This window comes from Myxine glutinosa, chromosome 1 (genome assembly GCF_964187855.1).
Source record: "Myxine glutinosa chromosome 1, kmMyxGlut1.1, whole genome shotgun sequence".
Lineage (NCBI taxonomy): Eukaryota > Metazoa > Chordata > Myxini > Myxiniformes > Myxinidae > Myxine > Myxine glutinosa.
Window position 1 is genome coordinate 344,120,309 of NC_136261.1, and position 19,045 is coordinate 344,139,353.

At 42.4% G+C, this 19,045-nt stretch overlaps 1 protein-coding gene across 1 annotated transcript in view; it reads left to right on the top strand.

Annotated features, from left to right (window-relative positions):
• SNRNP27 (small nuclear ribonucleoprotein U4/U6.U5 subunit 27) overlaps positions 1-19,045 on the top strand; it is a 51,748-nt gene that overhangs the window by 19,700 nt on the left and 13,003 nt on the right. Inside the window, exon 3 of the mRNA XM_068098023.2 lies at positions 11,998-12,110. Coding sequence (XP_067954124.1) covers positions 11,998-12,110 — 113 coding nt within the window. The remainder of the gene's footprint in view (positions 1-11,997; positions 12,111-19,045) is intronic.

A 19,045-nucleotide genomic window follows, 5' to 3' on the forward strand; every position in this document is an offset into this window, starting at 1 on the left:
TTTTTTATTCTTGAACAGTGATGACTGCACCGATTGGTGCTTGGGTGTGTATTGGTGCGTTTTTGGGTGCTTTAATGGTGCATTGATGCAGAGCAGACTGTCTCCCCCCCAGAGAGAACAATCACAGGTCCTGGGTTAGTTTTGTAAATAAAAATAGCGTCATTGTAAATAATGCTTCCCACCGTCAGTGTATAGTTTGAAGACCATTCCGCAATTCGGTTAACTGTGGGCGTAAGTCTGTTAGGCAGGGTGCAATGGAGCAGCGGGACACATTTATTTATGTTTTAAAACTGTCGCACTCAGGGTCAGGTTAAAAGTAGAGGGAACTACACCTACGTGTCACACTAAATAAAAGTTGTAGTCCCGGGACGTGCCTAAGAGGAGGAGGGTGCAGTGTTGCGGAGATGAGGACTGTATTTTTTTGATTGTGTGCTGTATTGTTATTATTATTGTTTATTCTGCGCCCCCCTACCTCCGGAGCTGTGTAAAGGTGAAAGGGCATCCCATAATTAGTCCACAAGCATACACGTCAGCCAAATAATAGAATACCCCTGTTTGATAGTTATCTCTTATTCTGTGTTTTAGGGTAAGGCTGTGTCTCCCATTAATTGAAGTACTCCATTGCACCAGTGAAAGAGAATAGATCCCCTTTCATTCCCATCCCCAAAATCTCCATTCCCTTTTACATCCCCTCTGGTGATTGCCAACCCTCGATTGCCAATTACCTCCCCTCCAATAACCGCCATTGACCACGAGGCAGGGTCGGAGAAGAAAGGCGTGTCTCCACCTCGTCATAGAGGGGAAGAGGGGCGTGCCCGCCCATCGTCATCAAGGGCGGAGCTAGAGGGCCGTGCCGACCAATCAGGGCCGAGGTGAGCACACCGATGGGCGTGTCAGGAAGGCCGGCGGCTTGATCGCTGGACGCGCTATAAAAGGCGCGCACGCAAGAAGCAAGTGAGAGAGTCGTGAGGAGTCAGTCAGTGGAGTCGGTGGTCAGTTGGTTGCGTTGGTTGCGGTGAGGAGTCGGTGGTGGTGGTCAGTTGGTTGCGTTGGTTGCGGTGAGGAGTCGGTGGTAAAGAGTGAGTGGACCAAGAAAGAGTTGAGGGTTTGGACCAGACGAGTCGGACAAGGCCTGGCAAAGCACGCGACGTCCACAGCAGCCACAACAGCAGCTTGGGGGCCTGAACGGCGGTTTGGAGCAGGGCCGTGAAGGAACGGCGGCTGCTAAACGCGCCGGTTGTGCTGCAGGACCCCCTTGGACCTTCCTCTCCCTCCAGCCATCCACCTCCTGCCTTTCCACCCTTCTTGTGTACGTGAGTTTGTTTTGTTTGTTCTGTCCCTGGGTTAATTAAGTCTGTATAAGCTAATAATTGCACTGTGTCTCTGATTCTTCTGTATATTATTTTATTATCTTTCCTTCTCCTTGGTTACTTTGAGCATGTAAATAGTAGGAATAAATATAGTCGTATTTCCAACCTTTTTGTCTACTTCTTCTTCTTCACATCCGTGTCGCCTTTGTCTTTTCCCTATTGAATAGCTGCGGTGCGATCCGGCCAACGTTTGGGTGGAATCGGGTGAGTCGGGGATCCTGTAACGGTCGCGGTTGGACCATCCGCTCGGCCCATCATAACATCTAAACCGCGATCAGTAACAATATATATATATATATATATATATATATATATATATATATATATATATATATATACAGGCAGTCCCCGGGTTACGAACGCCTGTACTGACGAACCGACCTCTGTAAAGCCTATGATTAAAAAAAAAAAATGTAATTTTTTTTTTTGTTGTTTTTTGTTTTTGTTGTTGTATACAGAATCGAGGCTCGTGAAAGAGCTAACATTTATCACACAGAGAAAAAATCAAACAGACACACAAAGTATATAATAAGGGGAGCGGTAGACAAGAGAAATATGAGAAAAGCTCTGTTCAAGCCACCCTTGATGTTTACTTTAAGAACATTGACCAGCACCAGGTCCATCCTCTCCAGCACCAGGTCCATACTCTCCAGCACCATGTCCATCCTCTCCAACACCAGGCCCATAATCTCGGAGAGATATATCAAGGTATGATCGTTTGCAAGGTTTGCAAGACATCAATTGGAACGAGAGTAAGTGTTAACCTTTAATCATTATCTTTTCTTTTCTATCTAAACAGTTTAAGAAATGTTTTTCATGTTTTTTATACCTATAGATGTTTTTGGTAAAATATATACTATATACTAAGACAAACATTTGACTAATTGACGCTAGATGTGAACCGTACGCAACTGTTCCGACTTGCATACAAATTCGACTTACAGACAGACTTAAAAACGCAACTCGTTCGTAACCCGGGGACTGCCTGTATATATATTTGATATTTATATTGATTAATATTGATTAATATTCATTCATTTCATATTCATTGTATTACACAACCATCAGTCTGTCGTAATGACATGCACTGTATGCTAATGAGATCCTGGCTTTGCTTCGCCTATTTCAAACTGAAGAATTTTAAGTTGGGTAGCAGCGAAGAAAATTTGTAAGAAATATCGCAACTTTTAAATCAAATTTGGTTTAATGCACGCATTGGCATGCTCGTGAAATGTATGTCTTTAAAGAGAAATGCTTGCATAAATAGCAATAGATAGCTTTAAAAGTTGACTAGAAAAGGCAAAGTCGGTTTCCATCCCACACGACGGACTTTGTTCTCCCAGATTTTCTTCCTTTCAGTTTCTGCAGGGAATCTGTACATTCTATATCCCTTCTCAGACCTATAAGTGCACCCGAAGGCACAACACCCAGTCATTTTGTCGATGTAATCAATTAGCTTATCAATACTCAATGTGTAACACAACGCGAGCTATCAAACAAAGGAAACAAAATGGCGTCGTAGATAACGTGACCAGATTTTTCCAGACTGCTCATGTCGCAACTCTGTCTAGAAAGGAACTCTAAGTTTTGAAGGGAAGGGGAGGGAGGAATTTTGAAGTGAAGGGGAGGCAGAAGTTTTGAAGGGAAGGGGAGGGAGGAGTTTTGAAGGGAAGGGGAGGGAGGAGTTTTGAAGGGAAGGGGAGGTAGGATTTTTGAAGGAAAGGGGAGGTAGGAGTTTTGAAGGGAAGGGGAGGGAGGAGTTTTGAAAGTGAGGGGTAAGGAGAGAGATTTGAAGGGGAGGGGTGAGGAGGGAGATTTGAAGGGGAGGGGTGAGGAGGGAGATTTGAAGGGGGAGGGGTGAGGAGGAGATTTGAAGGGGAGGAGTGAGGGGAGCAATTTGAAGGGGAAGGGTGAGGGGGGAGATTTGAAGGGGAGGGGGTGAGGGGAGGTGGTGAGGGGGGAGATTTGAAGGGTAAAGGGAGGGGGCGAGAGGGGGGATTTGAAGGGGAGGGGGTGAGGGGGGAGATTTGAAGGGGAGGGGGTGAGGAGGGAGATTTGAAGGGGAGGGGGTGAGGAGGGAGATTTGGAGGAGGGTTGAAGGGGGAGATTTGGAGGAGGGTTGAAGGGGGAGATTTGGAGGGGAGGGTGAGGGTGGAGTTTTAGAAGGGAGGGGTAGGGGGAAGGTTGTGAAGGAATGTGGGTAGGAAGGAGTAGAGGGAGGAAACATGGAGTGGGATGCGGGTGTGCTGCACAAAAGTAACGATTAATTAAATACAAGCATCCATGGCAAGTTGGGATCTTGAAATTTACAGATCGGATATACGTTTGAAAATGTTAGAGGGGTGATATAAAGGTGAGTTTAGAGAATGTATAAAGGAAGAGCTGTATGTGTTGGTATGGTTGAAGGATTTATTTGAAAACAAATTTTGAAGAGGAAAAAGAAGAGCGAATTACAATAGAATGGAGAATTCAACATGGGAGAAAAAGGAAAATGCTTCATTTTAAATGGCACCGTGAAGACCATCAGGATAAGATGTGGAGGTGTATATAAGCATTTGGTAGGTATGCCAGGAGCAATTACCTTTTAAAAAAAATTTTATTTATTTATTTTAATTATTGTTATTGAGGGTTAGGATGGCGATGGAGAAGGATTGGAGATTCCAAAATGGAATCTGTGGAAAATGAAAAAATTAAAATGAAAAAAATGGAATCTCAAAATGGAGAAGATTGTCATGGGGACCGCAAGACTAACCCCCGCTCCAGCAGGGAAAATGGCCTGAAAATGCATGTTGTTGTTGTTATTGAGGGTTAGGTCGAAAAAGAGGAGAGAAGAGTGGGGCAAAAGCTTGAAGAATTTTTTTTTGAGCTGGTTATGGAATATCTTCACGATCAGAGTGGAAAATGGCAAAAATTGAGGCAAAATGGCAAAAGAATTCCATTTAAGAATTATGGAAGCCACTGTGCTCTTGGGAACCTTCAATGCAGCAGAAGTTTTTTTGTAGGCTTCACCAAATCTGTGCCTCAACACAATCCTGTCTCTGAGCTCTACAGGCAGTTCCTTCGACCTCATGGCTTGGTTTTTGCTCTGATATGCATTGTCAGCTGTGAGACCTTATATAAACAGGTGTGTGCCTTTCCAAATCATGTCCAATCAATTGAATTTACCACAGGTGGACTCTAAACAAGGTGTATGAACATCTCAAAGATGATCAAGAGAAATGGGAGGCACCTGAGCTAAATTTCAAGTGTCATAGCAAAGGGTCTGAATACGTATGTCAATGTGATATTTCAGTTTTTTTCTTTTTAATAAATTGCAAAACTTTTTAAAATCCTGTTTTCTCTTTGTCATTATGGGGTATTGAGTGTAGATTGATGAGGGAAAAAATGAATTTAAACGATTTCAGCATAAGGCTGCACCATAAAATGTGAAAAAAGTGAAGGGGTCTGAATACTTTCTGAATGCACTGTATCTCTAGATTTAGAGAGACGGCCTTGATCTCGTGTCTGAGATTGAGGACCTCCATCCATTGTTGGCAGAGCAGAAGCAGAATGTCCAAGGTAGAGTGAACGGATCTGAATCTAAAGGGATGTTGAGATCAGGGCATTGGAGAAAAGTTTAAAAAAAGACAAATGACAGCAATGCAATGTTTTTGGTTATAGTCAGGTTCATTATGTTCAGATTTATAATTTCGTTCTTTTTTTGTGGAGATTAGCAAACCTATACATTTTTGGAAAGCTTATAGCACCAGGAATCCGAAAAACCATGTTTCCATTTGCGCAAATTTTTCTTTGGCGGCCATATTGGATTTTCAAAATGGCCACCATCGGAAACCTATTTTTCGCGATATCTCAACATCCGAACCACCTAGAGTGCTGATTCCAACACCTATACCCACATTTTTGGGGATGAGGAATCACATGAAGCCATCTAAAATAATCTACTCATTTCATTTCATTTCATAATTCATGTACATGAAAATAATCATTTCAACATGTTCAGTTCATGTACATGGAAAGTCATTATATCAGACCTAATAGTTCATTTAAAATAAACCTCATGAAGCTCACAATTACTTACCTGTTGTCGTTTTATATATTTGCAGGTCTTGAGAGAAGATGAGTGAAGTTACGACTCAGCCCACACAGTGGCAGCACTGCATAATTTGTCAAACCGCTTCAGCAAAATATGGAACGCTTGTCCAGCAGCCCAAACCGGACTCGTTTGAACACTTGCTACAAACCCTTAATGATAGAGCAGCCTACCATGATGGAAAATATGTTAAAATTCACAGTCGCTTAAAGGATGAAACAAGTGAAAGTCTGCAATTCAATAATGCAGTTTGGCATCGTATCTGTTATTCAAATGCAACCAACAAAGAGAAGGTACAACGTGCCAAAGACCGCCATCAATATCACATTTCAGCCGGCTCCTACACAGAGAAAAAACGTGGACAAAAGCGAAAAAGCACAGAACTGGACGAACCATCAACTTCCACCACCAGTCCGTTTACACGTTTTGCAACAGCTCCATTCATTAAGGAACATTGCTTTTTCTGCCAGGAAGATAACGAGCAAAAATTGTACACATTGAGAACAGAAAACGGTGGGAAAGCATTACACGATGCTGTGGAGCTGTCTGGAAATCTCACCCTGCAAACTAGGTTAAACACATCCATCTCACCCACTGATGCACATGCAATCGATGTTCAATACCACAAGTCATGTTGGACAACAAATGTATTCCATGTGTTACGTACCAAGGATAACAAGGGAACAACAGAGAGAGGTCATCCGTTTCAAACATCATGTTTGATTGAGTTGATTAGCCTTGTCGACTGTCAAACTCAGAATAAACAATACTTATCCATGGCACATATTGAAACAACATACATCAACTTGCTTGGTGGCACAGATGCATTGGCGCACCACTTCCCTGCATATAGTAGACACTGGCTCAAGGAGAGAATTCTTCTAGAACTACCACACGTAACGTCTGTTAGGCAAAAGGACAGGAGAAAACCTTCTGTTCTTTACTCCCCAGATGCATGCGAATCCGATATGGTTCAGTCTGCCATGATAGAAAGTGAAGTAGACTATCTGAATATTATCTATAAAGCAGCAAAGGCATTGCGCAGAATTATCAAGAACTTCCACCAACAGGAAAACTCATCCGATGCTATACAGGTCACTAGCAGCACAGATGATGTTCCAGCAGCACTCCACGCAATGATCAGATGGGTTATGGTGGGGCCAACAGAAACACTAGAAACTGAAAAACGAACCACTCACGTTAACAGAGAAGTACTCACTGTTAGTCAGATGCTATTGGGTGGATTCAAATCTGACAAGCAAGTGAACTATAGGCCCAAAACTGATTCTGCGACCTTCCGATCAACCAAATCACAAGAAACTCCACAGTCTCTAGGATTAGCCTTGGCAGTTCACCATGACACAAGAAACAAGAAACTCCTGGAAAGTCTCTGCTCTCAAGGTTACTGTGTCTCGTACAGTCGTGTTATGCACCTCGAAACAGCCCTAGCAAATGCCATTGTGGAAAACACCCTGAAGTTCCAAGGACTTTATGTTCCTCCATTTTTGAAGAAGGGAACTTTTGTGTTTTTTGCAGCTGATAACACAGACTTTGCTGAAGACAGCGTGGATGGCAAAGGGACAACCCATGGAACAATCATTGCTGTTTATCAAAAACGTGACACTCAAGGAGAAACATTGGCACCACAACTGAGCATAGCTGACACTACCAGTTTGTCAGTGACCCCGTACCAGGTTCCTATGCTTCATTGTGACAAGCCGGTGCCGAAAACCATAAAGAGAACAGACACATTCCACATCAGCAAGGATGGTATATCACCAGCGTATCACCTTACACATCTAGGATGGTTGGTTGCTTCTATGATCACCAGAATGCAGAAATCAAACAGCACATATATACCTGGCTGGGCAGGATACCACTCATTGCTGTCAGGTAGTCACAGTTTGACACAAGTCGGAGTCTTACCCCTTCTACCTGAAGTAGCACACGAGTGGTCGACTCTTCTGACCGTCATCTCTCAGACAACTCAGCTAAAGAACTTAGTTGTTGGTACAAGCCACCCTACAGTCATTTCCTGGGATATGGCCCTCTATGAAAAGGTGATAAGGCTGCTGGATGCAAGGCCAGACCTGAAAGGTACCGTTGTACCTCGGCTTGGCGAGCTGCATGTGGTCATGGCTGCTTTGAGAGCCCTGGGTACTTCCATTGAGAACTCAGGTATTGATGACGCGTGGATAGAGGCCGACCTCTACGGACCTTCAACAACAAGGCAGATCCTGAGATGTTCGCATTACAAACGCACTCTCCGTGCTCATATTTATTCATATATAGCACTTTATGAAATGGCGCTGGACCTGTTCTTCAAAGATTATCCACAGTTGAAAGCCGTTTGCTCAGATATGTCAGAAGAAATAGACGAGGCATGTTCAGAAAAGGACAAGTTCACCAAAGCCACAAGTGTGAAAGAAGCCAACACAAAACTGTTGAATGTCATCACTACAGCTGATGTTGTGAACATATTCAAGACTTGGGAAACAGAACAATCCAAAAAAGCCATGTTCAAGTCCTTGATGAATTACCTGCATCGAGTGGAGACAATTCTGTTCTTTGTGGAAGCTTCTCGGGACGCAGATCTCAAACTCCACCTCGAATCTGGTGAGGCACTCAGCAAGCTATTTTTCTCCATGGATCGTATCAAATACAAACGTCTTTGGCCGCGATACATAGCAGATATGTATGACCTGAGGAAGACGCATCCGGCCACATACAGGGAACTCGAGAATGGAAATATCTCAGTAACCAAATCTAGCATCCCCTTTGTATCAATCGGTGCAGACCACGCTTGTGAACAGGAAAACAGAGCAATGAAGGTTCATTCTGGACTTCCAGGCATCTCCAATAATGCCAATGCAAGGCAGAGATTCTTTATGGCCTCTCCAGAATTGTCACGGCTGACCAGAGAATTCAAAGATCAGTTCGACACCAAAACAGACAAAGTGACAGAACACCACGAACTTAGTCCGAGGGCAGTGAATCTGAACAATACAGCGGTTGAAAAGATCAAGGCTGCTATCATGAGTCATGGCAATCCATTTACCACAGAAGGAAATAGCATATACAACTTGATCACACATGCCTATGTCCCAGAGGAGCACACGTCACAAATCCTGAATATCGACAACATTGGTCAACACTTGTACGAAGAGTATGTTGACGAAAGAATCAACGGAACAGTCAGCTTATTTGCACCCGTGAAAAAAGAAAACAACACGATGTACTTGTCTGGTGTGAAGAAGACCAAGATCATGCTCAGGGACAAGTCAGTCGACTTGAAGGAAACAAAAGACTTGCATGGAAGGCTGATGATATTGACAAAATCAAGCCGTGATGTTGACCAGAAAGACGCAATAGGCAACTACGAATTCACCCTTACACCTCGCGCCTTGTTCGCACCAAACGGTGACCTGCTTCCTTGCCTTGACAAGTCAAAGTTAATCCATCTCCTTGTGAAACATGGAGACTTAGCTCCGGGTGACTTAGCTCCGACCTCAAGTCCTCAAGCTCAAGTCCATAACTCTGCAGCTATGAAAATAGCAGTAGTCGACGCCATGGTTCTTGTACAGAAATTGTCGACAAAACCAGCTGCAACAGTAACCGTTGAGGATCTCAGTGTCAGCTTTAATACCATATTGATGTCACTGACAAGACATTTTGACGAAGTTATCCTCGTGTTTGATACTTACAAGGCCGATTCGTTGAAGCAAAGCACAAGACAAAAAAGACGAGGGGGGCACAATCCAGTCCAGTACCAAGTGAAGGACAATACCAAGATCCAACACATCACCATGAAGCGGTTCTTGTCACACGATCAGACAAAGTCAGATTTGGCAGAATATCTGGCTGAGAAAACGTTGGAGTACAACAGAGATGCCTCCAAGCTGATAATTATATGTGCAGCAGGAAAGGCCAAGAGTAACAAAGGCGTGCATTTTGAAGACAATAATCATGAGGAGGCAGACACTCTGATGATTCACCAAGCAGTGCTGGCAACTCGCCGCAATCCCAACGCAGAACAGCTTACCTTCTTCTCTCCTGATACGGATGTCCTGGTCTTGGTCATAGCTAACTATGATGTTCTGCTCAAAAACACTGCTGTCTCCCTTGTGTCGGGCCTTGTGCAAGTACAACCAATCTGGAACAATCTTGGCGTCGAAAAGGCCAAGGCATTGCCAGCATTCCACACATTCACAGGAGCAGACAATACTGGACGGTTTTCGCGAATAGGCAAAACAACATGGTTTGAAGCTTTCGTCAGAGCCGATAGTGACGTGATACAGGCCATGAGAATGCTCGGTGATGCTGCAGATGTGACCGCAGATCAGATGTCCAACTTGGCAAGATTTGTATGTGCAGTGTACGTACCAAAGGGAATATGTATCAACAGCATTCCGGAGTTGCGCTGGTACCTCTTCTGTAAACACATGACTGAAAGTCACAAGTTACCTCCAACGCTAGGGGCTCTAAATCAGCATGTTGATCGTGTACATCTTCAGGCAAGGGTATGGGCTCAGGCTACTATCGCACATCAAGTGTTCCTGGATCCACAGCAACATGGCTACTTCAAGGACAACGATGGGGAATTGAAACCACTAATGACAGATGTACCACCAGCACCGAAAGCAATACTTGAGATGGTCAGATGTCAGTGCAAAGGAGACTGCTCATCGAGACGGTGTTCGTGCCGTGCCAATGACTTGGCATGCACAGACTTGTGTTTGTGCAGCTCCGAATGTGAAAACGACGATGACTGTCAACCTGTTCTCTGCTCTGACGACAGTGATGAGGACATTTGAAAACCTATGAGGACAAAATGTTGATGAATGTTGACAAAGATAAAATTTCATCTATGGGAAATATTCTATGTTCAAATAAAAGTAATTATTACATGTATAATTATGGATTGTATAGCCTCATCTCTATATACTTACCTCTTGAATACATAAATCACCTGTTTAGGATATATGAGGGATGTGGTTTCATAATTATGATCCGTGTGCCACAATGTAGCGAAACATCACTCAATGTGGTATACATATTCAGAAAAAAACATGTTTCCTGAAAGTGGCCATCTTGAAAATCCGCTGTAGGCTGCCACCTGGTATCCCAGGGTAGGTGTAGATTATTTTAGATGGCTTCATGTGATTCCTCATCCCCAAAAATGTGGGTATAGGTGTTGGAATCAGCACTCTAGGTGGTTCGGATGTTGAGATATCGCGAAAAATAGGTTTCCGATGGTGGCCATTTTGAAAATCCAATATGGCCGCCAAAGAAAAATTTGCGCAAATGGAAACATGGTTTTTCGGATTCCTGGTGCTATCAGCTTTCCAAAAATGTATAGTTTTGCTAATCTCCACAAAAAAAGAACGAAATTACATAACAAACCTGACTATTACCTCTATTCCAACACTCTTGCACAACCATAGGATTGGTTTGTCAATGCTGTCAGTACAACCTCCTCCAATTAGTTGTTAACACTACAAAACATAAATGCATTTTATCCTCAGTTGCTTGGGCTGTATCTTTCAGTCTAAATCTGTGTTTGATAAGTTGAATTTTTCATGGACTTTGGAAAATCTGCTGGTACAAATTTTTGCCCCATGTTCAGTGCCTTCAGAAAGTATTCACATCCCCTGACTTTTTCACAATTTATTGTGTTACAGCCTAAATTTTAAAATCGACTAAATGGAGATTTTTTTTTTGTCACTGTTCTACACATAATACCCCATTAATGTCAGTGGATTTTTTGACTGAGCACAGCTCATCATCCATCTAACACCATCCCTACCGTGAAGTATGGTAGGGGCAGCATCATGCTATGGGGATGCTTTTCAGTGGCAAGAACTGTGAGACTTGTAAGGAGAGAGGAAACGATGAATGGAGCCAAATACAGGCAAATCCTTGAGGATAACGTACTTCGGAGTGCAAAAGACCTTGGACTGTGGCAAAGATTTACATTCCAACAGGACAATGACTCCAAGCCATATAGCCAAAGCAACACTGCAGTGGCTTCAAAACAAGAACGGAAAGTCCTTGAGTGGCCCAGCCAAAGCCCATACTTTAATCCCATTGAGAATCTATGGAAATACTTGATGAATGCTGATCACCTACTCTTCCCATCCAACTTGACAGAACTGGAGTAAATCTGCAAGGAAGAATTGGAAAAACTCCCAAAATCCAGATCTGCAAAGCTGATAGACATGCCCCAGAAGACTCAAAACCGTAATTGATACCAAAGGCACTTCTACGAAGTATTGACTTGAGGTTGAATGCTTATGTAAATTCGATATTTATGTATTTCATTTTTAATTCTTTTGTAAATAAATTCAAAAAACAAATCCACTGTTATTATGGGGTATTATGTGTATATCGGTGAGAAAAAAATAAAATTTAAACCATTTTCAATTCAGGCTGTTGCACAACAAAATTTGAAATATGTCAAGTGGTGTGAATACTTCCTGAAAGCACTGTACTTGTTTGCTGACTACTTATTTGGCTGCCATCTCTTTCAATTTCCAGCTCGCCCAAGAGGCAACGCTCCCTTTCGGCCTCACCCCCTCGTCATTTGCACCGTTCAGATGATGACAGGAAGATGGTAGCTTCATTGTCGGCCACAACTATAAACCTTACAGGTACTCCACATCAATAGAGGTTGCATATGGTTTTGCTTGCAAAAACATTTTGTAGATATTGTCGTAATATATTTGACTGACACGGCAAATATGTGCATGAGTATTCATCATGTGTAATCACAACTTGCCTTTTTTAAGCTTTTTGCATTAATTACTAACACAAATACACTAAACGTAATGTTTTTGACTAAATTTGTATCCGCAAGTTGTTGTTGTTGCACATGATGGATACTGACATGGGGATAGGTGGTGTTGGCTTCAGCTGAATATAGTCTGGGAGTAGGATGGCCAACTTGGTGTCATTGTTCTCATTTTGAAGTGTGGTTTCAATTATATATCAACATGCCAATTGCAGGTTAATTAATGCTGGTATCCTTTGCAGCATTATCTTTCTCCTGAATCTCTTCATGGGATGTGATATTGCATCTGTGTGACCCTTATTGGGTTTGTGTTATAACCTTCCCCTCACCCATTTTTTTTTTCAACAAAGTTCAATTGGTCAAAGTTTCCAACAATTTCTTACAAATTTGTGCATTCAATGCAGGCCAGTGAACCAAGTTTAGCTCCTTCAAAAATTCCTACCTTTGAGTTATCCATAATTTATGTGTAATTAACCCTGATTCAGGTGTGTGATGCTGGAAAGACTTGGATGACAGTCGACCTAGAAGAGGTGACTCTAAACAAACATCCCTTAATCAGGCAGCAGTAGTGAAGGCAATGTTTCCTGGCAGATTAACTCATGAAATTTTATATGGCAGCTTTGGATTTTATCTGCGAAATCTGTTCCAGACACTGTGGGGCCATTTTTGAATTTCCATCTGTAAGGTGCTTTCTGTTGGATTTCAGGTATAGAAATGCAAGAGTGCTGCTACCCCTGTGCACTATAAGCAATCGCTAAAACCTCTAGCATGAGCACTCAGTGCCTAAGAGGGGTTAGGATGGATGGAGAAAGGAAGGTCTCATTGCAGGGCATAGGGATTAAAAGGAAGATCATTGGAAGTGTGTTGATGTTTGAATCGGAAAGCCGTATGGTCGGCCTGCCAATATATTGTTTTGTGCAAAATGACACAATTTCTGTGTTAATAGCAAATGACCATACTAGATCAAAGGGCATGGGATACCAAACATGATGTGGGCAGATGCCATCTCTGAATTTGGCATTGAAGGTTATTTTCAAGGTAAAATTTTATGTTCCACCTCCTCTCTGAGCCTCGACTCGGTATACAAATTCTCTCTCCCTCCCATATTTCTGCAGTCCACACACAGTCTGCCATTAATCCTATGCTTGTTAACCTCCCAAAACCGAGGCTCATTGCTCACTTCCATTCATTTGTTCCTCTTCTCTTGCTTGTGGGACCAAGTTCCCCAATCTGAAAAATTTGGAGGAATCCAGGCACCCATGAGGCAATCCTTGCTTATCGTGTCGACGAACGCACCTGAGGGAAGATGGACTATAATCTACAGACTTGGCATTTAATATGGAATATATTTTTTGTGGGGGTGAACTTACTTTTCAAGATGTCTTCGAACCAAACGTTCATTGAATTATGTTGAAATTATTCTAGATTTTGTTAATGTGACCTTTAAAAGAAACAAAAACCACATTTGACATTTCGAAGCAAATAAATTGATCCTTGAAAGTGATGTTAACTGATATCGAACTCAATTCACGGACAGTACTGTGTTAAACTTCTGTGCGTTTTCCAGAAGTATCTCTTTATTTTGCACATTAGCCAATTTTTTTTTTAACAAAAACAAAAGTTAAATTACGACTAGGATTACGGACAGTAAAATTACAGTTCAGTACTTCGTGTAACCCCCATGAGCATTCAGGAGAGCACGTACATGTTGAGGCATGCTATTCACGAGATTTGCCAAGGTTTGGACAAGAATCGCTTGCCATGCAGTGACACCCTGCTGCAATTCACGCACAGAGGTCGGCTGCTGGTCCAAGTGGTCGATTTGACGCGTTAATTCTGCCCACAAGTTCTCTATCGGATTCATATCCGGGGACTTGGCAGGCCACTCCATATGCTCTCCACCACGGTCAGCAAGAAAGTGTTGGATCATGCGAGCACGATGAGGCCGTGCATTGTCATCTTGGAACATAAAGTTTCCTCGAAAGGCTGCACGAGCAAATGGAAGCAATGTTTCTTCCAGAATGGCCCTGTACTTGAACTGGTTCAGGTTTCCATTCAGAACAACCAGGTCAGTTTTGCCCCCTGCATGAAAAGCAGCCCAAACGGTCACCCCACCACCTCCAGCTTGGACTCTTGGCACGATACAATCTTTGTTGTAGGCTTCATGCATTTGTCTGCGCACTTGGACGCGGCCATCTTGACGATAGACCAGAAATCTCGACTCGTCACTGAAGATCACGTGATTCCAGTGTCCTGGCTGCCATTGACGGTGCTCTCTGGCCCACTGCAATCGGCGCTGGCGGTGTTGTCTGGTCAGACGTGGCTTTCTCAGGGGACGCTTGGCACGATAGCCTGCTTGAACCAGTCGTTGGTCGACGAGCCTTCTGGATACAGGCACATTTGTCAGTTGCTGCCACTCAGCCCCAAGCTGATTACCTGACTTGGTACGGCCATTGCGGACTAACGGGTGCAGCTGGCGATCATCCCTCCTTGTGGTTCTGCGGGGACGTCCTGGCCTCGGTATTGGAGTAGGGACACCCCTCTGAGCATTTCGTGTCAGGATCTTTGACACCTGACCTTGAGTGATGCCATACTGCCGAGCAATAGCACACTGTTTCATGCCGGAATTTCGTAAAGCCACCACTCCATGACAAACAGCATTGTCGAGTTGACGGACCATCTCCAGAGGAAGCGGCAATAACTTTTGTAGACGTGCAGCAGTTGTTTTCCACTAATACAGAATGCAACAACCCTTGTATACCCGACTGTGAAGCCAATCATCAAATGTACCTGTCCGTACATTTTGTCACGCCACCTGTGATATAATCCTGTTGTTGACTTCTTGCTGTGACAGACAATCAGTGACATGGTTCTTTTAACAAATAAATCACCAAAGTGTAAAAGAAACGCACCAGATTGATATACTGAGTTAAGAAAGTAAGCCCAAGTCAAGAAAAAAAATATATTCCATATTAAATGCCAAGTCTGTATATACCCCACAAGGGTTAAAACATCGACCCTTCCTGCCGCTTCCGTGGAGTTTTTCCCAAGGAATTTTCCATGGCGTTTTTCCAAAGCCGCTTCTCATTACAAAAGTAACAAGAAAGAGCAATCAGAGATTGCAAACCCTCACCAGCATGTATTTCCAGTGGTTTTTAAGGCTTTTGTGTTAAAACAAATATGGCGGCCGAACCACGTGACAGATGACGTCATCATTTTTTTTTTTCTAAACTAATTTATTCCTAGATTATGCTCAATAAATTTCATCTTGATCTGATGAAGTTTTTACTTTTCGAACGACATCATGATGGAGGCACCTATGACATCATCATTAACATATTTTATTCCCCATGGAGAGTTCTTTACAATGAGCCATGTCTCAATTTTTTCTATTCAGCGCTTTCGGAGATATAGAGGTGCATATATTTTTGGTTTTTCCAAGATGGCGACCAGACCACGTGACCTATGACGCCATAATTATCATTCAAAAATTCTACAGGTGGAGTTGCACCGATGGTGAAAATTTCCTGTCAATCGGACCAATGGTTGCAGAGAAAATCATATTTATTCTGTGCGGACAAACAAACACAAATGGACTCAAATGCAATACCCTCTCCTCAGGTGACGGTAATAATAATACTGTGACAATAGCATAATATGAATGTTATTACAAAACTATATTAATACTAATAATATCCCCTCTCCAAGGGTTGTTTTCTCCTTTAACAAACGCCGTGTTAATGTGAATAAATCGCTTATCATGCCGTTTTCATTACCCCTACCAGAAGTAAAAAATATTACAAATCACAAACGCATATGATTACCTTTTAAAACGGTTGATTCTACTGTTTAACACTAAACTGAAAGGGAGGAAACCCCAGGGTGTATTCAGTTACCAAACGGCTAGCTAGCACTTGCCAAAGCCACCCATTTCTTGTCAATGGTTTTGAATGGAATGCATGCTCAAATTATTTAGCCACTTGGCAAGCGCTTTACATGTAACTTGGTAAATGAACACACATCTGATGGTCTTGAGGCCTGACCTAGATCTACTGTAATCTATATAAGCCAGAGAGGAATAACCCTTCCTGCTGCTCCCGTAGGGAACAGGTGTACAAGTTACAATAAAAACAAGAAAATATTCAGACTCAATCATACTAAAGTGTGGCAAATGTATATCAAATGTAACTTGCATGTGTCCCACACATTCAAATACATGTAGTTCCATCCTGTGAACACATGAGTTTTCTGTGCTCAGATGCAATTTCACACTGCCTGATGGTAGTGAACTTTTATTATCTGGGGGAGGCTGTCTGATCTTCTCATCTCTCTATATATACACAAAGAATTAAGTTAAGCACCCCTACACAACGAATTAAGGTAAGCACCCCCTAATATATATTCTTTGTGTATATGTATACATTGGCATATATTCTAAGGTATGTGAGATCAAATAATGATTGGTATGACATTAGCAATTATCCATTGATGAAATTGAGTGATCAAAGTGAAAAAAAGTGATTGGTTGAGTCAGTGATCCGATCACGTGGGTCCTACACACGTTATTGACGCAAAGATCGCTAGAGGTCTTCTCAGAACAATGACTGTACGTTAGAAAACATAAACGTCATCCACACTGTCCGTGATGGACCTATAGCTCCATACTTAAATTGAGGTGAAAATATGCCTAAAATTCCCAAAAAATTTCACCTTAAATTATTCAGAATAAAATATTGAAAACGGCATGATTGTTATGTTTTTATGTGACCATAATATCACTTCTCCAGAAAATATAGCAATATCATGGGTATATTACACTGTTTTGACGACAACAAACTTGTAATGTGCGAGGTTGTAAAAAAACGGGGGGGGTGCTTAACTTAATTCTTTGTGTATATAATAAAATTTACGCGAAGGCGTTTCTGTCGTAATTTTTAGCTCGCCTTGAACGAAGTTCCGGGGAGCTTATGCGATGGTGCTTCGTCCGTTCGTCAGTCCATAAGCACTTGCAACTTCTTCGAAACTACTGATGGGATTGTGACCAAATTTGGCACAAATGATTTTTGCTATGTTCTGACTTAAGTTTGTTCACGGCATTAAAAAAGAACCTAACCCTAAACCCTAACAACTCGGGGTCGAAGAAGGTCTACTGGGGGTCAAAGTGGATCCAGGTTTGACCCCCCAAAGTAGGAATTTGCTTTTCCCCCTGAAACTACACACACTATTTCGATGAAACTTGACCACAACCTTCATCACCCGTGATGTACTGAAGTTTGTTCATGGCAATAAGAAAATTGAAGTCTGGGGGTGGGGGGTGGGGGGTGGTGGGGGGGGGGGCGGTGTTTGGGGGTGGTTAAAGTGGGTCCTGGTTTGACCGCCCCTAACCCCCTAAATAGATATTTGCTTTCTTCTCTGAAACTACACACACAATTTCGATGAAATTTGACCACAACCTTCACCACCCGTGATGTATCGAAGTTTGTTCACGGCATTAAAAAAATCTGGGCCTGAGAGGGTCTATGGGGGGTGGGGGGAGTTTGGCGGTTGCCCCCCAAAATAGGTATTTGCTTTCTTCTCAGAAACTACACACGCAATTCTTATGAAACTTGACCACAACATTAATCACCCATGTTGCAACAAAGTTTGTTCACGGCAGTAAAAAAAGTAATTGGGCCCTATGGGGGTCTACAGCGGGCTTTCCCACACCCTCACCCCAAAAATAGGTATTTGCTTTCTTCTTAGAAACTACACACACAATTTCGACGAGACTGAACCACAACTTTCAACACCCATGATGTACCAAAGTTTGTTCACAGCATTAAAAAAAAATCGATCCCTAAAGGGATCTACGAGGGGGCCATGTTCAAGGTCTACTTTAATGAAATGGGCAAACGATTGGCAGTTGTAGTTTAAGTTAGGGAAATGTAAGGTTTGCACTTGTTTTTGTGAAGACTTTTGTCAATCTGTGCCAGTGGACAACTTGAGAGGATGGATTTTAGCCACTGAAAGCCAATTACAGTTAACCTCTATGGAATGTGACATAAAGTTAACGTTTTATGGTGAACAAATTTATTAGGCTTTATTTGATGAAATTTATCATTGTGTATTATTTTTATTTTTTATGTTGAAGGCTCCAGTCATGGACTATATCGTCCTCATGGAGGCCAGGCCTTAAATAAGAGAGCTAAGCTGCATTGATTTAAAAAATGAAGAAACAGAAAATAGTCTAAGAGTTTTTGAGGAAGTAAAAATCTGCTTTTTGAAAAGGGGAAGGTCGTAAGTGTTTGGAAAGACATGGGAAGGTAAAAAGTTCCAGAGTTTGACAGTGGAGGGAAAGAAACAAACATCATAATGGGCCACCCTTGAGTTGCCAATGGCCACACAATAATCATGTGATATAGTAGCTTGTCGAGTATTCTGTAGTCTGGCAAATGGTGGAGGCACACAAGCAGCAAGTTCTTGGGAGCAGAAACCAAAGTAATATCTGTAGAAAAGAGAAAGAGAGCCAACTTTGCTTTGTAATTCGAGCGGGTCGAGTTTTGAGGTCAGATTGGGAGAGTTGATAAGTCAGATGAACTGTTTAAAGAGGTGGTTGTCATCAATCGAGTTGTAGATTGAGTGAGGGAAGATGGGGCAGATGGGAAAACCATGGAGGAATGTTATGTTGAGTCATCAGCATACGAGTGCATTTGGTTATTTGTATAAGAAAGAAGGTCACTGTTAAAAATAAGGAAAAGTATTGGAGACGGGACAGAACCCTGAGGGACACGACCGCTGTTGATAAGGAAGGAGGAA